The sequence below is a fragment of the Dipodomys merriami genome, unplaced genomic scaffold (assembly GCF_024711535.1).
Source record: "Dipodomys merriami isolate MVZ:Mamm:240054 unplaced genomic scaffold, mDipMer1.0.p SCAF_44, whole genome shotgun sequence".
NCBI classification, from domain to species: Eukaryota; Metazoa; Chordata; class Mammalia; order Rodentia; family Heteromyidae; genus Dipodomys; species Dipodomys merriami.
In genome coordinates, this window is record NW_027206002.1 from 8,338,611 (window position 1) to 8,362,184 (window position 23,574).

Sequence of the window (23,574 nt, forward strand, 5' to 3'; positions counted from 1 at the left end):
TTGCAGGCCTAGGGTCAACTCCAGCCCACGTGTGGGCGTCTACTTCAAGGAATAGCCTATTCATTCTTACATGGGATCCTCTTGGGTTTGCATCACTTCTTGGGGTACACAGACCATGGAAGGAAGGAAGGAAGGAAGGAAGGAAGGAAGGAAGGAAGGAAGGAAGGAAGGAAGGAAGGAAGGAGGAAGGAAGGAAGGAAGGGAGAGGGACTGAGGGAAGGGAGGGGAGGGAAGGAGGCATGGATTAACAGTTGGAAGGGAAGGAAGAGGGGGGCTAGAGGGAAGGGAGGGAGAGGAGAGACTGGGGGAGGAAGAGGAGAGAGGGAAGGGAGGGAGAAAAGGATGGATGTCTTCTCAGCCCCTACCTACATGAGCTTGTATACGCACATGCACACACACACACACACACACACACACACACACACACACACACACACACACACACACACACACACACACACACACACACACACACACACACACATGCATCACCAGCCACAGGAGAGTGTTCAGGTATTCAAGCAGATCTATTTGCTGCTTGCTGGACAGCAGACCTTAAAGTTAGTACGCATGATTTCAAGAGTCAATGTACTTCACAGCCCCAGATTTGACAATGTATAATGAAAAGCAAGAACTGAACCTAACAATGTCGCCACGTGGAAGGTTCTTCATGACTTTCTGATTTCAGTTTAACGATGACCCTCTAAGGGACATGAATTGTTTCTGCTTTGTGGACAGGAACATGGACCTCAGGGCTTATGGCGCTCACAATCACGTGTCTTCTGAGTTAGAAAAGCGGAGTTCCAATTCCGGTGTGGCACTGGGCGGGAAGCTTCCCGCTGCTTTAGCCCAAATCTATGGCCACGTGACTCAGACTCACAACTCCTCCCCCACCCCATCCCAGAAAGCACCCTGAACACAATGAGCCCCACACACACGCACAACCTTTTAATTTTTATTTGTATTTCTTAGGTCAAGAATTACACACTAGCCAACATTATTGTATATTTACATGCTGAAACTGGCTGCAGTTAAGTTTAAATTCAAGAAAATAATTCGTATGTGCTATTCATTTATAATCCTCGTGTTACCATCCGGTCTTGTGTATCCCAGAGATTTGTAGTAGTCTTGTTTTAAGAAACACAGGAACATAGATGCAAATGAGATCCACGTGTGTTTTGCATTTTCTAGCCATTGGTGAAGGTGAATGTGTAGAAAGGCTGCAAGGTAATTTGTAAGGCTGATGAATCAACTACCTCAAGGGAGATGATGATATCATGTCTTATAAAAAGGTCAGTTCAGAACTTTGTAGGGACAATATTTATAACAGAACCTAGGCAAAGAAAAGTTTTAACCTGTCCGGAATTCAAAATTCCAGAAATTAGTGATGATTAAAATAGCCACGGTTGAACTCTAATGATTGAACTAAACTATGAATTAAAAAAAAAAGGTACAAGAGAAGAAAATTTGACTTCAACTGGTACATGGACACAGATACAGATGTTTGACAGCAGGACTTGTGCCGGGAGAGAGACTGTAGCTTTGGAACTCAAAGAACATCAAGTTTTCTTTTTCATCATTTTGAATATTTATCACAAAAGCATTTATTTCTCAAAGAAAACTAAAATTCTGAATTTTGCCATATCTACAGAAATGTTCTACCTGTGATTTCCAAAAGAAATCGAATAGCTATTTAAGAGTGTTGTTAATCCCCCTCCCCTTAAAAAACAAACAAAACAAACAAAAGCACAATGATTTCTTTAGGACAGAATCTTAATATTCTTTCTGTTGCCTCTCTACTATTTCTATTTTACAATCTTTTCTTAGTGCATTTGGAAAATGTGTTTTTTTAAACCTTTGGTGTGAAGCAGGGTCTTTTTTTTTTTTTCCATTTCCCCCATTTTTCTTTCCTTTTTAAAAATGATTCTGGAGTCTTTGGTTGAAAGGAACAGTGCTTTCTAAGGACAAAATGCGGCTACACAAGTTTTCTAGCATGCGTGCGTGTAATAAAGTTTTGGAGCTGGTAAGAGTAAGGATTTCTGTTTTCTGAAATGCCATCAATACAAACTTCTACTTTGTGAAACGTGAGACTTAGGTTGCAAACTTTGGTTTCTTGTACTCTGGCATTTTAAAAAACAAAAACAAAAACAACTCTATTAAGGTCTCAGTACTCATTTTCTTATATTCCATTGGCCGTATCTAAGGCTCTATCTTGGTTGGTATAGTGATTACAAAAAATCACTACCAGGTTTTCTGTAGAGGGGGCGATCGTGGGATTGAGTGGGAAGGGGAAGGGATGGAGTGCATGTGTGTGTGCACGTGTGTGCCTGCGTGTGTGCACGCATGCGTGTGCGTTGATAGCAAATGAAAACCGCTATCTGGGATTCCCAAGCCGTTTATGCAAAAGGGTGTTTAGGCCGCTGGGGGCACCTCAGTAACTGTACTTAGTACAAATAAATAAAAATTGGAGGGGAAAAAAATCAATAGACCCTACATGGTTATCTGAATCTATGGACTACCCATTTACAGCAGGTCCAATTATTTACACAATATAACACACATCAACTTAAGCCATAAACAGAATGAGCACGTTGCCTTACCACAGAATACAAATTAGAAGTTAAAAATATTTAAGAAATCTGTTTTGATATTTACAGGCGTTCAGTGAAAATTATGGTTTGTCACACCATGTGGGCTGTACAATTAGCAAAATGGAATGGTCGCTACAGGTGTTCATTTCCCTAACCAATCTGGCGGAGGTTAGGTGATTTTTCTGTTATTATTATTATTTAATTTCCTCCTCTTAGGAGGAATTTAATCTTACATTTTAAAAGTTTTATTTTTAAATCACCGGTAATGGTCTTGGTGTCCTTGAAAGACAGAGCAAGTAGACGAGCAAGGTGACAGCTAGTTTAAGCCTGATATTTCAGTACAGTACTATTGCAGTGTGGAAATGTGCAATGGTTTGTCAGAACTATAGGCATTGAGTTACTGATAGAGAAATACTCAGGACCCTGCATTACATCAGTGTTTGACTGTGGGTTGCCAAATTAAAAATACTCATACATTGGTTTAATGAAGGAAATCAAACATATTAGCTTATTCCTTCCCCCCCAACATATGAATGCAAACATATGTCTATATGAATCTATATATACACATGTACACATGTAGATACATCGTTAAGACCTGTTTGTTGATGTTTTGCAGTTTCTGTGTTTGAGTGTGAAGTGAATCATTGAACTGGAGCACAGTTACTTATAGAAAAATGGAAATCATCGTAGTTGCCTATTTAATGCAGGTCTTGCTTAAAATAAACATGATTCATTTCTCCATTCTGCATTCTAGAGCACTTCCTTTATGTGTTGTGCTTTTGTAAGCTGATAGATCTTTTGCCTGTGTGTATGTGTTCCTAATGCTAGCATGTAAAATCTTTTGGTTTATAAATTATCATCATCATCATTATTATTTTACTTAGCACTGCTTTGAGGAATGGAAGAGAAAAGGTCTACATGGTACTGCTCGAGTCTTTTCCTGTTATTAAATTGCAAGAGAAAGGATTGTTAACATTCCTATGCGAACACATGATTATGTTGCATGAGTTTTCAGTTCTGAAGTGCATTTCATACCTACTAGCAGTCATGTACAATATATACAGACAGATTGAGATCCGAGATTTCATTTAGACTGTATAGTTTAGAGTCAGAATTTGCCTATGAATTTCACAAAGATGAAGAAAACACCTTAATTGCTGGCTGTCTGGCTGCTTTGAAATCCAAAGAAAAACTATACGTATGTGAGGATGGACACCATGTCAGACGGGCCCACACACACCTTTGTGGTTCTTTAGTTGAACGCCTAGAGGTCAGGCTAACTTCTCTACCTACTGGTCAGGCCTAGCACCCACCCCTGCCTCTGATGGCTGCGTCCCCACCCAACGAGATGCGCAGCGCAAGAAAATTCTATGTCTACGGTTGTTTCTGGACAGGATGAGTCAGTTGTGGTTTTTAAACCTGCTAATGCATGGTTTTCACTCTGCTGAGATTCCTGGCATGTCTGAGGACAGAAGTGAATTCCCCTCCTCTGTGCGTGTGGGAGGCCGGGGTGGCAAAGCCGTCATCCGCTCTGCTCTACGCCACTGTGGACGGACTGCCTTGGACATCCAAAGTTGTGTTGTAACCATAACTGACAATAGCAAGGATTTTTCTTATGGCTTTTATAGGAATTGTAAATAAGAGCCTGCTTCTAGAGAGATCTGGGCTCTGAGTGGTCTGTAGAAAGGTTTTTTTTTTATTATTATTATTGTTGGAACGGCCTTTGAGAGTTATGCCCTGAGTTTCCTGGTATTTTCTACTTAAACTTCACTCCCTGGCAACAAGGGGCAGGCACTTTTATTAGTGTGACACCCTTAGTGCCCGTCGGGGGAGGAGGAGGAACGTCTCTCGGGAGACCTGGGAAGTCTCTACTCTGAGCACAGGGGAAAAATTGTGGTCAGATTTCACCAGTGGTTGTACTCCGAGGTATTCATTCAAACACGCAATCACAAAGTCGGGGCCAGACTCCCGAACACAGAACCGCCATCCAACCTCGGGAGCCAAATCACAAAGTGAAGAAGTGATCACCTTTCCTTTCTTGGTTTTTTAATGTGCTCGTTCTCTGCTGGTTGGACTGGAAGCCGGAGAGCTCCAGACCTTCCAAGCTTCTGAATCATGAGAAGAAAACCGAACTTATATCTACGAGAAGATGCCGGCCTCGGCTCCTCAGAACTATTAGGGACCTTATCAGAAAAGAAACATTTTAAAAGGAGAAAAATAGCAAAGTCATCCTCTGAGGAAAAGGTCGGACCAATCAAACTTTATGAAAACTTAGTTCACTATTTTCTTCTTCTTTTAAGTGAAAATATGAGCCTCACACTGAGAGAAATAAAATATACGAAGCTTTTCTTCTTCCTGTCCAGTAAAGATGAATTCATATGTCCTAACTGTATAGGGAGCAGCGTAGGGACATCATTTGAAAGCAGAATAAAAACAACACCTCGTGCCTCATGCAAATCAACTGGGAACGCACAGTACCAACTACGCGTTGTGTTAGGGTAGCTTTGCTGTCACCCCATTGTGCATGAGTGTCCCTATTTTCCTTGAAGGCAGGTTGCAACCAACACAACAGGAGCACCCTTAAAAAATTCCAAACCCAATGAACCCACAAACTAGCTCTTGCTGGGCACATGGTCTTGGAAGTATAATACAAAGGTGAACATCGCTGCACACAAGAAAATACAGCTGCTTCTCCAAAGCCTGGGTCTCACTCCTAAGAAGATAATCAGAATTTCAGAAGCAAGAAAAGCTGCAGAGAGCTATTAATCCTTGAGAGGAAGGAGCAAATCCTCCTTTTGAAATACTCTATTAAATCCCCAAATCAACACATAAGGAGATGCTGCAGAGGAAGGCTGTGTAAGGAAAAACAATTGGCTTGTTCACTTGTGCTGTGTATTTGTACATCTGAATGACTCCTGATCTAATCCGTACATCTAAGGTACTTCTAATTCCCTTTCCTTTTCTAGCTCCTGGCTGCCTTTTGATCAGATAAGCTAGAGAAATCTCCTTAGGCGTGTGTGGTCAAAGCTAGTGAGGTCAGAAAGTAAATCCCTTTCCCGGCCACGCTTTGCCACGCATGGACCAGGCGTGGTGGGCCTGATCACCACGTTCTGCTTGGTTGCTTGCTTGGATTTTTCTGGCGGTGGTCATTTCTGGAGTTCTGACCCTGCTTTGTGTTGTTGCTCCTTACCTTCACCTCCTAAGAAATAGCTTTTTAGCAAATAAAAACAAAAGAGAATGTTCAGAGCTCTTCCTATCCTTGAAGGAGACGTCACCGCCAATTTCCCTCACGCACACAAGCCAGGAGCCTGGCTCACCTGCTTGCCGAGCGTGTGCTCCACACCCCCTCCTCTGGATACCGTGCCAACCTGCACGAGACTCCCCTGGCCAGGGCTTCCTGACACCATGATCATCTTAGGACCGGCCTGGAACGTTCTGAGGAGACACGCTCGCATGGTATGGTAGATGGCTGCCACCTCGAAGCATGCCAACCTCAGGGAGGAAGGTGGGGGGTGCCTAGAATGCCCTGATCCCAGGAAAAGGACTGACAATATTCTAGAGCCTTGAAGGCTTAAAATTGCTTCTTCCGCCTTCCCTCTCTGAGCAGGCGGCACGCTGTGCAGATGCACCGGAACCTTCCGGCTCACTGTGGCCAGCGGAGGCACCGATCCCTTGTGTTTGCAAGTGGAAAACCTCAGGGACCTGGTCCGTCACTTAGCGGAAGCAACCCGGATGGTTATGGAATGGACCACGGGAGAGGCCAGCAACTAAGGTATTTTTGCATCATTGTTGTCCTGGATTGATGTGTTTTCCAAATCCTACGTCAGTCTGTACAACTGTGGTGAGGAGGGATCTAGTCTTTGCTTCCCGGGGGGGTGGCGGCGGGGGAAGGCCATGTTTTAGTTCACGTAATAAAGCCAGTAGACGATGTTGAAGAAGGAAAAAACCACCGGGAAGAAGATGCGGGACCACCGGTCAATGGCGTTCACATCAGTCAAGTCGGGGATGGTGATCTTCAGCTGCGAGGCGCGTCGCCGCAGCCGGCTCTTCTTCTGCGCCACGTGTCGCTCCAACGCGTTTCGGCCAAAACTGTGTCTGGGCAGGCCGGCTTTCCGGTACTGGATGCTGGAGGCGTCGTAGGCCAGCATGGTGCTCCGGGGGTCCCCCAGGCCCATCACCGCGTCGGAGGTGGCCATCTCGTTCTTGATCTCAAGGGTGCTCAGTAGGATGTTCTCATGAGGGTCCATCTACAGGGGAGAAGAATCAGAAAAGACAGCCCACGCAGTGAGCCTTCATCGGGGTTCACAAGGTAAGGGGCTATCACAGTATCGCAGGAGTGGCCGTTGGACAGACAGGCACTACTGCTATCTCCTTGCTTGACTCTGCATCAGGACTCTTTGAGATTCAACATTCCCAATCTAGGAAATGGTCTGAACAGGCCAATCCAAGATGATTTTTGTACTGTCACTGGTCATCTTGTTGCTAACCTTTTCATTGGGTTTACTCAGAGCATGAAGAAGGCATGGTCATATTTTTAAAGAATGTATAAGCCTGTGGAGGTCAGGTGGTGCAGGACTGTAACTAAAGCTACTCAAGGAGGTAGGGGCAGAGGGTTCAGAAGTTTAAGGCCAGCCCAGGCAGAGTTAGGGAGAACATCTTCCAACGAAATGTAAGACAAAAAGGCCAGGGCCATGGATTAAGTGGTAGAGTGCTTTACTACCTCATGAGAAGCCCTGTCTTTAATCTCTAGTACCAAAAACATGCGATAGGAACACACAAAAAGTTAAGCTGCACTAGGTTTGAGATAATGGCAGAGAATTCATAGCATGTATGCGTGTATGTGTATGCATGTGTGTATATATGTGTGTGTATATTATATAGGTATATAGATGAAGTTGAAAAGCTGTGGGGTAATCATCCAGTGCTTGCTCTCTAGGGCGGGGGCTTTTCTGTATAATTTCACTGAACTGCTACTTCTTCATGTCCATAGCTAGAAAATGTCAGGTTAAACTTGCAATGTTGACCTAAATAAGGCACAGTGGTATTTTTCCACAATATAAAGCAGGGAATCTGTGAGCTACAGAAACACAGCTAGAATCCAGAACAACGAAGGTTTTGCAAGTAAGAGAGCAACAACGGGACGCAAGCCTGGCGATGGGGGTGTGAGCAGGCAGGCGGGCCGTGAGGGGAAGCAGAGAGCGGCGAGCACGCCACAGGTGACTACTTGTTGGATCCTGGTCTTGGGAGTAGAACTAAGTTGACTGTACAGATAGTCCAGTCATTGCTCTTAATAATTTCTCTGTGCAAAGCTTTTTGAAAAGGGTGACTCCTGACATGGTAATTTCCAGGTATGAATATATTGCATAATGCTCTGCATTGTGTTAAGATTCATGTGACTTAATAGTGAGCCTCAATTGTTATGGATAATAAAATACCACAAGAAGGTGCTATTAATGACAACCTGTTTATTTTGGTGGAGAATAGGCATACACCAGATGCCCCTAACATTTTAGATCTAAAAGGAAAGGTGGCGGGTGACAGGCACCCATGAGTGGCTACAGAAGCATTTAATTAGAAGATAGAAGGTGCTCTGAGCCTCATGGATTATGCAGGCAAAAACAGCGTTGCTGCAATTACACTCCACCCAATAGCTCTCCAAGGTGCTTTAAAGGCCTGTGACTATGAATTCAAATCGGCAGTCTTCTGAGAAACAGATTTTCCAAAGTCACACTGTGAATAAATAGGAGTGGAATTCAGGCCTGATCCTAGGTGGAAGTGGCTGTCAACACTCAGGGAAACTGATACCAATAGTGTCAGGAGAAGGGTAGCTACTGTTCCATACCTTCCTTTCCTTCCCTTCCCCTTTCTTCCTCCCTCCCTCCCTTCCCTCCTCTTCCCTTTCCCCTTCTTTCTCCTTCCCTTCCCTCGCCTCCCCCTTTCATTTTGCTATTACTAGGCTCTGAACTCATGCCTCCATTCCAGCAGCTGAGCCACACCTCCAGCCACCCTCTCCTGTTTTTTTTATTTTTTTTTCATTTCATTTTTGTTTTCTCCACTGCTTTTGCTTTCGTTGTGTTTCCTGGCAGGCTCTCACACTTTTTCACTGGGTCAGTCTCTCACATGAAGTTGGGATTGCTGGCAAGTACCGCCACCTCCAGCTTGTTCTCTGAGGTTAGAAACTTACAGACAGTATTTCCCCAGACTGGCTTGGAACTACGATCCTCCTATTTCTGCCTCACACGCATTACAGGCCTGAGCCACAAGCCAGCTAGTCTGTTCCTTGTCATTTCCACAAGTTTACTTTCTGGAGGGCTGTCCACTTCTTCAACCACTTAGAAATAACTTTTGAGTGAACTTTACTTTGGCCTCTGTGCACGGTGACAAGAAGCACCCCCCCCCCCCCACCAAAAACCAGGAGTTTGCTTTTCTCTTGTGTGATTTCAATAGCAAGAACAGTTACAAGCTGACACCAGACCTGGCTACGATTTAAAAGAACAAAACAATCACGATAACCATAATAAAAATCATAGGCAGCTATTAAGAGAGACTCATTCTAAATATAAAACAAATGATCTGTGGATAATTTAGCCTCAATGGGGTTCTCTTATTACCTAGGGAATTCAAGAGTTGAATGAGATAACTCCTGAAGACTTACACTGTACTTCTGTTCATGGACTAAGGCTGCTGTTGAACCACCACTGTCTGGCAAGGATACCACTTTGGAGTCAGAAAGCAGTTGTTTTGGCTCTTCCATTTGTTATTTTTGCCCTTAGATTTTCTTTTAAAAAGTGTCTCGGATTCTACATTCCTTCAACCATGATGGGGTCTAGGAACATGTTGAGAAGGATTTAGGGACAGAAAGCACTCTGCCAAGCTGATAGTTAGGACAGCTCTACATGAAGCAGGGGAAGTCTAACATACTGTCTTTCTTTGTGGTCTAACTGTGCTTAGTAAGCGCTTCAAATGTGGCATAACCACTATCCACTAGACGAATAAATTAGATGTTTTTTTTGTCGGTCATGGGTCTTGAACTCTGGGCCTGGGCGCTGTCCCTCAGCTCTTCAGCTCAAGGCCAGTGCTCTGCCACTTGAGCCACTGCAGCCACTTCCGGTTTTCTGATGGTTTATAGGAGATAAAGAGTCTCTTGGACTTTCCTGCCCGGCCTGGCTTTGAACCAGGATTCTCAGATCTCAGTCTCCTGAGTAGCTAGGATTACAGGTGTGAGCCACTGAGGCCCCGCTTGTAAATTAGATATTTTACAAGAGTTACAGTTGACAATCTTTCAACGCTATTGGAGATCTTGCCAAGCGAAAGGGGGAGGTGATTGTGGTGGATGAGGCGTTCTGATTGATGAACTGGTATCAGTCCATCAGTGAACTGTATCCTCCCAGCCCTCAGTCATGTTATTAGAATTCTTTCACCTTCAAGTACAACTTGTTGTATTGATTCAATTAGGGCTATTCATAATCCAGGAAGAAAAAAATTTGTTTCCAAAAAATTCTTATCTATGACCATGAGGCTGTGAAGAGGGGTAAGATACAATCACCTTTATTTGTAATACATCTCTCAACAGAGACGGTAAGTAAGGCTCCAGCAGGCTTTAGCGCACTGGCCACACCAGAGCTCAGGCCTAAGGTAGTATTCTCGTTATCCGTTCTTCTGTGAAGGACAGGTTTTCTCCACCACTGGCCCTCTTTTCTAGAAAGCTTTTCAAAAACGACCAGATTCATCTAAGAATCCCTCCCGTCACCACACCACCGTTGTCCATCTGGTCCATCGGTATGATCACCAAGACTACAAGTGCTTTGGAGCTCTGGAATGGTGGCCTGCCTGTACCTGGAGCGTCAGGTGTTTTCTAGGAGAAGAAGGGATGTGGGGCAGCGTCTCCTGCTTCCGATTCTGCACTCGGCCAACCCGTACTTTGACTTTGGTCTGACACAGTCTCTCGCTTTGCTACGCTGAGACAATCCTTCAACCTCTCTGACTCAGCCTCCCTGTGCATGGTAGGAGCACCAGCTTGGGTGAGGACACCTCCAAAGTGCCACAAAGCGCTCAGCTCACCTTCCCCAGAGTAAGCACTCAACCCAATACCACAGATGCCCACCGAGTGAAGAAATCTGCTTGATCGTTGATCAAAAAATGAAGGTGAGCAAACCAGAAGCATACAATCATCACTTAAAGACTTTTTTGGGAGGTTTGGTTCATAGATTCTGTAAAGTGCTAAGAATGAAGCCTAATCTTACTGCATGTTTTTGTTACCAAACATAAATAATTTTATTAAAATTATTTAGTAAGATGCCTAGGCTGAATTATTTCCAAAGAGAGGGTGAGGTTATTTCTTGGGTGGAGAGGCAGATATTACTAGCTTGCCAAGATTCTCAGAGAGCACAGCATCTTCCTGACCACAGAGCTCAGAGATCCGGACTAATGAGAGACATGGTCAGCGCTGGGATGACAGCTGGGAGAGAGCCTGGCGGGGCGTTCCTCTAGAAGGCTGGTCACTGGAGACCACTCCATCATCCTTCCAGACCACACTTCTTGATAATGAAATACAAAGTTCTGTCTCATTCACGGGGGCAACCGACATCTGGCTTAGCTCCAGGCACTCAGCAGGGAGTGGAAAAAATTAATCTTATGATCGTTCATAACTCAATTCAACTCTTTAGGAGTCAATGGTCGTCTGGATTTCATTTTTCAAGATCATTCTGAAGGGTGGAAATCCATGGGGCTGTATGTGAGTTTTGTGACTGCTGGGAAGTTTCTCAAATGGGTGTGGGTGGGGTTAAATACGGCACTAAAGCTGAAAATTGGGATAGACACCCGTCAACCGCAGCGCTTTTAAAGTCGGGAGAGAAGGCGGCTGTGCTTCGGCTGCGAATCAGCCCCAGTGTTTCCCTGGGAGTTCGCGCCTCTCCATTCTGTGCCTCCGCTGTGGGCCTGAGCCAAGCAGAGCTCTCCGAATAGTGTGATTGGCTCAGTGATGGGCACATGACTTTTGCTGAGCCAATCGCTGGCGAGCTGTGAACCCCAGCGTGAAAACCCTCCAATAAAGGCCGCCAGATGTGCTCCGGGAAGTACATCGCCCTGAACTATAGAATGTGTCTGGATCTTTACACTGGACAGAAGCAAACACCAACGGCAAGCTGCGGTCACCAAGTCTTTGTATGGGCACACACCTGATGACATCAAGCAAAAAATGTCCCTTCCTTCCACCTTCTTTTCTGCTTTTCCTTCCTCCTCCTCTTCCCTTGCCCCCTTTTCCTTCTTCTCTCTCTCTCTGTCTCCCTCTCTCTCATCCTTCTCCTCCTCATCTCTTTCTCTTAAACTAACCTGAGTCAAAATTTATATCAAGACCCAAAGAATCCCGAGCTCTATAGAAAGTTTTCATAACTGGGACTGGGAATACATCTTCAGAAAGCAGGGCAGTGTTGGGTTTCAATATTTTTTTTGGGGGGGGGTCAGGGATTTAAGGAACCTAGCATCTGATAGATTTAAGTAGCAGATTATTAAACTGGATGTGTTTTCTCTCCTTTTCTTTGTCTTGTTTATTGTACCTTCTTGGAACCAAATTTGCAAGGTCAAGAACCAAGTTAATGGAGGAGATTTCTAGATGCTTTTACCTGGTGTTTGAAGAGCAGAAATGGAAAGTACCTTTAAGAATTTTAAGTTTCCTTTACCATTTACACGGCTTTTTACATCTGGATTTTTAAAATTCAGCATCAGTTATCCATCTTTTGTTTTGCTCAGGTACATCCTTTTATGTAAGGTGATATTTCTGCATCCTCATAAAAAGGGAACTCCTGGCCAGGCTCATATTTGACAGAGAAAGATAAATGGAGGGGAAACGTAGGGGAAATACAGACAAAAACCCAAGGTATATCCTACAAAATTAAGAAGAGTCAGGGAAAGGGTGGGTTGTGAAGGGACGGGAGAGGGTGGCATTAAGATACAGTGTATTCACAACTGCATTGTTAAATAACAACTCCTCTGTACAACTACTTAAAGCTAATGAAAGAAATACAAGCTCAGAAAAACAAAATGAGTTGAACCCTCACTGCTAATAAGGAATTAGAAGAGTTTAATACTAATGTAACAACAATCTTAATGCACTAATACTCTGTGCTGCCGTCAGTCTGTCTTACGATCTTCCAGGGAGGTGTGGAGCTGGTAGTGGTTGGGTGGGTGCGAGTCTGCAGCACTGGCTCTCATCAGAACCCACGGAGGGGCCATATTTAAAGAGGTATCACGTCAGAAAGTCTGGGCAGCATCTCAGCAATATGCATTTCTAGCATGTCTGCAGGTGATATGGAGCTGCTAGTCTTGGGCCCATACTTGAAAGACTGAAAACATTGACTGGCAGGGGCAGAGGGGCGTGGCTTCAAATAAATGAGCGGCAGAGAGCAGTCCAAAGGAGGGAGGAAACAGAGTTGTGACTGCAGTCCAAGGAGCAAGCTGCAAAGCAGCGTTCAGAGGGCGCTTCTATTATGGAGCATTTTCCAGAGCGAGGCATTGTATTAAGAGGTTTTCACAACCCTACAACAACCATTTACCATTAATCTTGACAGCACAAAGGACAAATCACTTATGTTTTCTTCTTAAAAGGGGGGGGGGATTATGGATTAGGGGTTTTCTCATGATCTGTCTGGAGTGATACAGTTGGGTGGGATGCGGGTCGTACTTCATCTGTTTGTTCCAGAGTTCCTGCTCTGAATCACTGCGTGTCTGGACAGTCTCCTCAATTATGGGTTGCCTTGGAATGTCTTCTCTTGAGGAGACTACATGCAGGTGTCAGTTTTTAGAAAATAAAAAGGAATAGCCTTTGCCGCCTGAATCTGATTCTATCAACTGCTTCTGACAGTTCTAGAACGGAGGAAGGATATCTCAAACTGCTTCCCAGCCAATCTATGACGAAAATGGGAAACTCAAGGGGGGAAAAGAAATCTAGGCTTACATTCTAGCTCTGAACAATGGAGTGAGCGTGTGAATCGCTGGGGGGTGGGTGGGTGGGGGGCTCTGAGGGAGGACGCTGAAGGTCTCTAAGCCTGTGCGATGAGATTGGCGCTGGCCACACCCGGGAGACTCACAGGAGAGCGGTGCTCATTTGCCTTCTCTGGGCTAGATCCTTGCTATTTAGTCTCAGCCACAGATCAGAGGTGCGGGAATGCAAGCGGTGTGTGTGTGTGTGTGTGTGTGTGTGTGTGTGTGTGTGTGTGTGTGTGTGTGTGTGTGTGTGTGTGTGTGTGTGTGTGTGTGTGTGTGTGTGTGTGTGTGTGTGTGTGTGTGTGTGTGTGTGTGTGTGGTGTGCGTTTGCGTGTGTGGTGTGTGTGGTGTGCGCGTGTGCATGCGTGTGTGTAGTACAGCAGCTCAGGCTTTATCTCAGACCTACTGATAAGAATCTGTACTTTTCCCCAAGATGTCTGAGTCACCTTTAAGCACATTAGCCATGGAGAGGGACTGAGATAAAAGCTTTCTGATCCCATGATATTCCAAGTCAAAGACTATGGGATTTTTCCAAAATCAAACCACCACCACCACAATGGAATTGTTCAAGGATCTTGAGTATGGGTGGCACACTGGCCTGTTCAGGATGCTGAGCTCACTACAACCCCGGTTCCAGGCTTACCACCCTCTGCGGGAGAGGAAGAGGGATGGGGTGCCCCTCGGCCTGGGGTCCCCTCTGTGCAGCTATGGCTGGTCACTTCAGTGCACTGCTCGGATTACACGGGAGCCCCCGTTCTGCGCCCCCCCCCCCCCCCCGCGAGGGCTTGTCATACACCATCCTCTCCCACTCTGAACTCTTCCATTAGGAGAACTATTATCAACTCCTCACGCCTTCTCAAACATCCCTAACACCAAACCACCCCTGACTCTGAGACCTGAAGGCGGCCAGACCTTCAGAAGAATAAGATTTACGAAGAAAAAAAAAAATCTATGATTTAGAAGTCAAGAATCCGACAGTCTCAGGTTCTGATATCTAATGTTCTGATGATAAAAAACTACTTTTCAGTTCTGGACACTGGGTCAGACAACTATGGGGGGGAAAAACCCCTCAAAATAAAAGAAACGAAAAGCAGATTCGCATGCCAGGCTGGTGCCACGCGAGAGCTCTGGCACGTGGGAGGCTCAGCTTTGGCATCGGTGGCACTCGCGGCCTTGGTGTTGGGAGACTACCTTGTAACATCTGCCAGTTCCAAACTTCTGTGAGCCATCGGAGCCACGGAGGGATTTACCGAAGGTTCTACTCTCGGGCAGTCGGGAATTCTCATTCCGTGGCTCTGGTGACGGTCATGCGGGGCGAGGCGGGGACAGCCCCCCTCCAGTGCCACGGCCAGCTTGTAAGCTCCTGGTAAGTGTTAGCTTTCCTTCAGTATTGGGAGCAGCTCATGGAGGGGAAGTGACCTCCTCCAGGGCTGCACAGTGGGCACAGCAGGGATAGAACCTTCCAGAATGTCCCAGTTTTTGTGTCCCAGAGGTGCTTTGGACTTCAATAAAGTCCAAACTCTTTCGCATTGTCAAGTGAAGGAGTGGAAGGCAATGCTTTGTAACGGGGGAGTTATCCGCATATCTGGGCAAGGGTGGTCTTTGCTGCTTAACAGCTGCGTGAGCTCACAGGAGTCGCTAGGTATTAGCATCTCCTTTTAGCAAATAAGATCCTTTGGACGCCCTTCCCAGGCCAAGTACATGCTAGTGCATACATCCTAGCTGGACAGACAAGCCTTCTCTAGAAATGTTCTGGCCTAGAAGCCAGTAGAAGGGCTGAGAGGCGCAGACCTTGTTTAGTACTGAGGGAGAATTTTGGCATCTCCATTTTTGAGAAGTCTCCCTGGCCGCCCTTTATCCAGATCAAACAAGCATCGTAACTGCCCAACCTCTCTGAGGCAGAGGCCTGATTTCTTTAGGAACGTAAGCACTCGCTCGAGGTAGTGTTCCTTCTTTCCATAACATAATTCAAAAAACGGGTTCATAAATATTGGACGCAAGCCCAGGACTCCCAGCGCGGACCATCGAACGGTTTTCTTCTCTCCTTCCCTCCCTCTCCCTCTCTCCCCTCCTCTCACTCTTTCTTCCTCTTTTTCAATAAATAGTTCATAGGTTTTACTGAGCAGGCTCCAGGATAATTACTCCTGGGTTTTCTAGAATCCAAGAGTTTATCAAGTGTCACATAGAGAGGAAAGAAGGGAAGGAAGAAGTAATTATTTACCAAAGATACTAGCTTCTCATGCTAATTTCAAGTCTTACAGGGTGAATAGTTTAACACTGAAAATGACTGCATGCTTTTCCTTAAAGATTGTTTTAAATAATCTAGTTTAGCAAAGTTTGTACTGCAGAGTTTAGTTTTAGTTCAGTTTTATTCTATTAGAGAACCAGGAACACAGTATAAGTTAAGGAGATGTTACTTTGCATCTCTACAGTGGAAATCGAACATATTCTACTGCTTCTTTTTGTTGTTGTTGTTGCTTTGCTTATACTTGAACTCTGGGCACTCTACCACTTAAGTCATGCCTCTAGCCTAGCCTTTTGCTGGCTCATTGGAGATAAATCCTAGTATATTTTTCTGCCCTGGCTGGCTTTGACCTCTGATCCTTCAGCTTTCAGCCTCCTGAGTAGCCAGGGTTACAGTCTTCAGGCACCAGACTTGTGGCTTGTTCTACAATGAAGACAGGCAGGAGACAAAACCTTTGGTCAGGTAGATGGGTCAAGACAATGATAGAGACCAAGGCCACAAAGTACTTGTTGCTTTCTAATTCCCTGCAGAATTTTAAATTTATAGCCACTCTTGTTTTGTTAACAGGATTTTGGGTGTCTACTGAAAGAATGAAATGTTTTTCACTCTTTCTACTTGCACATTTAATAAATAATATTGCCCTCTAGTTGGAGACAGCATGCACGTTACGGCTTGCTGTCAGTGTTCTCTGGATTCGTGTTGATATATTTATCTCAGGATTCTCTCCTTCCACAGGTATCATGAAGTTTCCAGCACTTCCCTCCTAACCTTCCCCCACCCACATTCCGGGACATTCCATGACCTGTGCTCTAGGTGCCTGACTAGAGTCCTTCTTCTCTGCCAACCTCCTCCTTGTAGCAACTCATTTCTCTAACGGGAGAGAGGTGTGCACCTTGCAAAGGGAAAGTAATTTCCCTGCAAATATTCTGCACTTGGCAGCTTTATGAATACTTTGCTTTTGAGCGACGGGGAGGAGATCTCCATTTGCCAGGTGGACTGTGGACTGGTGAGAGAAAGGAGAGCTTTTAACTCTGGATGCGGTTTAACATCAGGGAGAAAAACAGCTCCCACAGTGCGTGTGTTGCTGGGCTCCCAACAGAATCTGCCAGGCCCAGGCTTTCCCTTCTCACCGTCCACCCACACACGCTCAAGCCTGATGTTCAGTGTGGGTTGAAGGAAGTTTCTCGGCAACACCTGAGCAGCTAGCTTGCAGGTGGGCAGCGGAGGGGACCAGGCAGGGCCCTCTTGCAAATGCTTCAACTTCTGTTTTGGAATATGGCATGGGGGGCATATTTGTGTGTTTCCAAATCAGTTAAAATGTTTCTCTTTCCTGCTGGGACCTTGGAGGCATTTCAGAAGCACTGAAGAGGTGTGATTTTTACAGGTTTTCCTGTAGAAACTTTCTGGACCTGATGGTTCATTCTCTGTCAGTCTTGTGATTAGGACAGAACTATAATGGTCTCAGCAACATTTGCTGAGGGGTTTTCATTAAAAAAAAATTCCTTGGCCTATTGTTTGTTTATTCCTGATTTTCCTCTCTATTCTCTTTCAGAGTTTAGTGGGAAAAAGTTATGGAAAAAGTTTAATTTACATTTTTTTGGTTCAATAAAAGGCACTATCTGCTTTTTTTTTTTTTTTTTTTTTGAGTCTACCCTTAAATCCCATTTGGTAATTTTCTCTCATAGTTGTCACATTATTTCTTTGTTTAGATTCTTTTGTTGTTGTTGTTTGATGGTACTGGGTTTAAACTTATGGCCTCAGGAACGCCAGGAAGGTACCGTACCACTTAGTCACTTTCTATTTTATGTTTCAGGTCTTGAGGTTTTGCCTAGGGCTGACTTTGAACCGTGATTCAGTCACAGTACATATATCCCATAACTCCCAGCTCTATGTATCTCATTCAGACCTGTACCTCCATACCTGGCCTATGGGGGTTTGCTAAATAGCTAGGTCAGCGCTGACCTTCAACCGCCATCTTCCAGTGTCAACCTTGGAGTATGCGGCATTACCGGTGTGAGCCACTGTGAGTCATGATGAAGAACTCGCTATTGGGTTTTCGTATTTCCTCACTGATAGCTCGGGTAGATAGGTGAATGTTTTGGGTTCTGTTGTGTTATTATTGACTTAAGCATTTCTGCTTCTCCACAGGGCCTCAATTTCTGCTGCGTATTAGCTGCGTTTGTACTATTCCTCCTGCTGTTTTATTCTCTGTGGCATTGGGATGGAGAGAAAAATGAACACAGGCATTCGAGCCTTTTGTCTTTCCACAAGTGGACACTGTTGAACATGACCATTTCCCCTGATATTCAGAAGTGGGGTGGTGGAATGGTTGTGTGTGTGTGTATGTGTGTGTACACACTGACTCAGTGTGCTAGGGTACCAGTAGGTATGCAAGATAGAGCGGGACATTTTGGGAACAAGAGGGAATATTGTCCAATATCAACATTTCCTGTCACTCTTTTCTTTGATTTGAGTTGATGGGGCCGCAGGTTTGCCAGGCAGGTACTCTACCACTTGATCCATACCTCCAGCACTCCGCATTTCATTCGAAAGACACAAAATTCTGGACCCATGACACATACCAGGAGTCGAAGATGTGCAAACATTTCAGCAATATAATGCTTAGTTTATCACTATTCATACTGGCAAATTGTTTATTAACAATCTATACAACTCCAAATAAGAGTGCATTACATACACGTGAAATTGTGGTATGCACAATAAGATATTCCCATTACAAATGCTGTGTACTTAAAAATAAGAAAGGTTAAGTAAGTTAAACTAAGTTAAAGAGAAGAATGTCACTTTAGTTTGAATAAAATGCCTTGTTCACAAGATCTGCACCAGGCTTACATGTGGTTTCTATTTCCTTTGTATCTATCAATTGTGAAATAGTTTTATAATCAGAAACCTGAGAAAGATACACACTCCCTACTACCAAGAATAATGGCGATGACTCAGTGCTCTTTCCCAGGTGGTGCATAAGATCATTAATGTAATCATCTCAGTAGCTCAATAAGGCAGAAATTAATGTTTTTAGTTGTCAGTGAGGAACTTGAAAGGTCAGAATGTCTAAAGCCACACAGCTCATAAAAGGCAACACTTCATTCTGACTCTGAAATCTACCCATCTTCCAAGTGCCTGTCATTATTGTCATGCTTTATAGAGTACACAGTTATTTAAAAAAAACTTATCATTTAAACTGTTGAATATCAATCCTTATTTCATATCTTGAATAGGAACTTTAGTGAAGACTCACAGACAGAACAAAGACACAGCAGATAAAAAGCATAAATGCCAAAGACATTCAAATTCATATCTCTTTAACCCAATGCTCACTAAAATAGTGAAAGAGTTCTTTAAAAACAAGGGTCTTAATAATTCGATCATAGAACATTCAAACTTTTAAGCCACCAGTGAAATTATTTAAAATTTGAGACAAACTTTCCTCAAAATACCCTCACGGTGTATTTTCTGAATTTTCACATGGCTTTACTCAGACATTAGACCAATTCTGTACTCTGCTTTGGTTTTGAAAATAAAACTCTTCAAACATTTCAATCAGAAATCCAAATGTCAGCGTCCATTCATGCTTGCTTCTACACAAAATAGTGCCCAATCAATTCGATCTACTTTAATTTCAGCATGAGTAACTCAAGCTTAAAAACAGAAGAGCAGCAACTGCGTAAATGAGATATCCCCCAGCCTGCACGGAGTAGACACTGGAAACTGGAAGGGATTGAGACTAAAATACCAACTTGCAAACATTCTAACATGACTCCTCCTGGAACGGTAACATTTGCCATTTCACCAAAAATTTCATAACTAGTAATAAAATTAAAAAACAACAACATTATACCACCCAAACAAACTAGCACCTAATAGACGATTCACGCTTATCTCCTCACCCAAAGGCAAAACAAGATACCATGGATTCTGAAGCCAACAGATACCATCATGGAAGCAAAGCTGCAGTTCCAGCCTCAGAGGAAACATTGACATCAATACTATCTTCTCCTCACCAAGAAAGAGAAATGAGAAACAAAGACGGCACTTAGACAAATCCTGCATGGAAAGGCGGGGTGACAATCATCAGTGTCATACTCTTCCTCTAAGTCAAAAAGCAATATGGCTGACACATTTGCCCATTAAGACCACGAACACATTAAGACTCATAAGCTCTAAATAGTAGCAAAAAAGGACCATCTTTAATATTAATTTAAATCACAAGTTTTGGCAAGGAATAATGTCAATGATTGCTTCTTGTCTACTGCATTAATAGAGGTGGGCCTGCTAGGAGAGTATTTACTCATAAATAACAATAAAGCAGCAGGGACTTGATGTACGTATCATGTTCTTAGATGCAAGATAATAACTTAGGACATACAGTAGATGTTTCTGAATCCTCAGCCAACCAGTAGAAGCAATGTTTAATTTCCTCTTCATTCAACTAAGCAAGAAAACAAACATCCACTTCCAACAAAACCAAGAAATGCCAGCGAGTAATGGCACTGTCTCCTCTGCCTGCAAACGAAAAGCAGCATCTCTAGGCCACCCGCTTTGCCTCCTTTCTCTAACACAGCGATAGTTCTTTACTGGAACACTGAGACCCAGGTCCACCAGAGCAATGTCGAAAAACCAATCTTGGTAGAATTCTACCAGGGTCTCATAAAAACACTCGACGTGTGTAACAAAGCTCTGTGGTTACATGCGCGTAAATTATCGCCAAAGAGCCCCAACATTCCTGTAAAGGGAACAGCTAAACACATTGGTCCCAACAGAAACACAAACAAAATGGATTAAAAACTGGCTATCTAACCGTATAGAGAGGGAAATCGTAATTGGTAGTCCGTCTAGCTGGGGAGAGGTTTCCAGTGGGGTCCCACAAGGACGGATATTGGGTCCCATTTGGTTTAAAATCTTTATAAAAAATCTGGAAGACAAAGTAGAAAATGTGCTAATTAAGTCGACTGATGGCACTGGAGCCGCGCTGGGGTTCAAGTTAACAGGATATAGATAAATGCTACTGGGCTTTAGAGAGCACAAAGACCAATGCTAGGGGAGAATGGGAGGTCACTAATGAGTTGACTTTTTAAACACGTATATTTTAAAATTTAATTCCAGGTAGTAAACACAGATCGAGAAGGGCTCAGTGGAGATTAGACACAATGGAGAAACACAACCGAGTCACGCCTCCCCAGAATGCAGACTCTGGCGTTTGGGGGAGCAGCTTTAGAAAACCGCTGGGGGTGGCTGTCTTAACACATCAATGATATTGTGATCCTGGAGGCATTTCAAATGTGCTCCAAGGTTGTAGAAAGAGTGACTACAGTCTCGAATCTGATCTATTGCTTATATTTGCTTCTATCTGTTTATTGGCATCATAGTAAATCAGAGATGAGTATAATTTTTTTTTTTAAAGAAGTGTGGAACAATGGAAGGTATGGACAAAATGAGGGAAGGAAATCAATCCAAAGCAAATCCTATTTGGAAACACACATGTACACATGCACGCACACACACACACACACATGCACACACACATAGACGCCCACAGACACACAAATGATGCAAAGAACAACATAAAGGATCTACTAACATGTGGGTAGAGACTGTGTATGTCTTTACTTTTATTTCTTTGGGGGTGAGGATTACGGTTTGGAACTATTCCAGGAGACATGCAGTATAAATAGATATAAATATGCACTATAGTTCATGTTGATTTCAGTTTAGTTTCATTATCTTAGTATTTTATGACAATGTGTCACGTGAAGGCAACTGTGAAATTCACACGTAAGGACTTTCACGTGGAGATAGATCAGACATTCATAAATGAAGTAAAGTCAACTAAATTGAGTCTGTCTCTAGCTGAGGCCCAGGGTTCAAGTCCCAGTACTACCAAAAGACGGTGTAGAAGAATATGTCGGGATCATAGAATGCCCAAGGGCTCCCGCCTGGGTTGGCTTATGCTTTTTAACCTTCCCTGACCTCAGGACAAAGCACAGTTTGATGATGGGGCACGCCACTTCCATCTCCAGTAAACTCTCAAAGGTGAAAAATTCAAGCCTCCTCTAGAAAGCTGATTTTTTTCCCCCATAGCAGACAATACTTGGCTGATTGTATGCGCCCAATCTTTGAAAAGAAGTTACTTGTGAATTACAGCTGAAAATAAGAGGCCTTCTTGATATTAAAAAAATAAGACTCTCATTATTCATGACGCTGACACAAAAGGAAGCACAAGACAATCAGAGCCCCATGTGCTCTTCTGGCCTTCCCTGCGGGGCGGGAAAGGAGACCCTGCGCATCTGGAATGGGGCATGAATGTCCTTCTGTTATAATCAAATCAAGATATCGATATAGATTCTGTCCTCAGAAATAACTGATAACATCTGCTATCCATTTCACTGCTAACACTCGCTGAAAAATGATTTCCTGACTTCAAGTTTGTAATTCCTGACCTACATTACATTCTAGGTAACACTCTCCTCTGGGGTATGGCTTCATTTTACATGCACGCCATAGAAAATATGTAAGCAAACATCCACCAATAGGCTTGTGGGGGGCAAGTTTTATCTTAAAGTCAATTATGTTTTTAACTTTAATATTTTATTAGCAGTTCCCACTTTCTAAGCACTTTGTATGTGCTGAGGATTCTGCTACCTGCCTCACACATGATCACCCTTTTTTTGTTTTTGGTCAGTTGTGGGGCTTGAACTCTGGGCCTGGGTGCTGTCTCTGTGCTCTTCAGCTCAAGGTGAGCGCTCTACCACTTGAACCACAGCTCCACTTCCGGTTTTCTAGTGGTTTATTGGAGATAAGAGTCTCATGGGCTTTCCTGATCGGGCTGGCTTTGAACTGAGATCCTCAGATCTCAGCCTCCTGAGTAGCTAGGATTGCAGGTGTGAGCCACTGGCACCGGCTTTTCACCCTAGTCTTATAGTGTGATAGTGCTGTAATTTTATATTCCCTAATAACACGACAGGAATTAACTCCAGTTTACAGATGAGGTATAAAGGGCCAGATAAGCTGACTTTGTCTACTGTCACACAGCTATTTAGTGAGAGGGAAAATACTGAACCGGACTGACTCCAAAACAATGACTTTGGAATGTCAAACTCCTGCCATCTTGATTATCGTGCATGTTGGTCCAAAAACAAAACCCAGTTGAAGACAATGACATGAACATGTGAATGTTCTCTGCGCCCAGGCTTCTCATGTTTGAAATTGGGGAGCTGGAGGCTTTGGGCTGGGCATTTCTTTTGTATGGCAAACTGTCCCGTGTTTAACCTCATTCAGGGCTCCACACATCTGTTGCCCATAGCAACGGCCATCTCCTCATCTGATAACCAACAAATTCAGAGGCTGCTCTGAATTCTCTGGGAGAGAAAAATCCTCTCTGCTCTGAGAATTACCGCCCTCAGAGCTCCCCATTGTCGCCTTCCATCTTCCCTAGTCTATCACCCAGTCCGTACCGGCCTCCTCGGTCAGAAAGGCTCAGCTTTTCACAAACATGACATCCCTGCAGCCAACCCTTCTGTACCGCCATCTCGGTCCTGGTGCATTCACAACAATCTGAAACTTCGGAATTAGGATGATCTAAAGGTTTCCTGTTCTGTTGATGTGAAATCTTCACCAGCCACATCTCAAACTTACTATTTGAGCGAACATTTGGTATGAAAAATAGGGTAGGTGCAAGAGGAAAAAGCTGAGCTATTATCTTCATTAAGCTGGCCCTGCCTCAGGCAGCTCTTTAAA

The 23,574-nt window shown here is 44.0% G+C and overlaps 1 protein-coding gene across 2 annotated transcripts in view; it reads right to left on the minus strand.

Moving 5' to 3' along the window:
• Positions 1 to 939: 939 nt before the first annotated feature.
• The window catches only part of Gabrb2 (gamma-aminobutyric acid type A receptor subunit beta2), a 134,601-nt gene continuing 111,966 nt past the window's right edge, over positions 940 to 23,574 (minus strand). The window contains exons 9-10 of one of the 2 annotated variants that reach the window (XM_069993954.1): positions 20,639 to 20,752; positions 940 to 6,841 (exon numbers count right to left, since the gene is read on the minus strand). In XM_069993954.1, coding sequence (XP_069850055.1) covers positions 6,494 to 6,841; positions 20,639 to 20,752 — 462 coding nt within the window. In that variant the 3' untranslated portion in view covers positions 940 to 6,493. The remainder of the gene's footprint in view (positions 6,842 to 20,638; positions 20,753 to 23,574) is intronic. The other variant, XM_069993955.1, reaches the window with a different exon arrangement.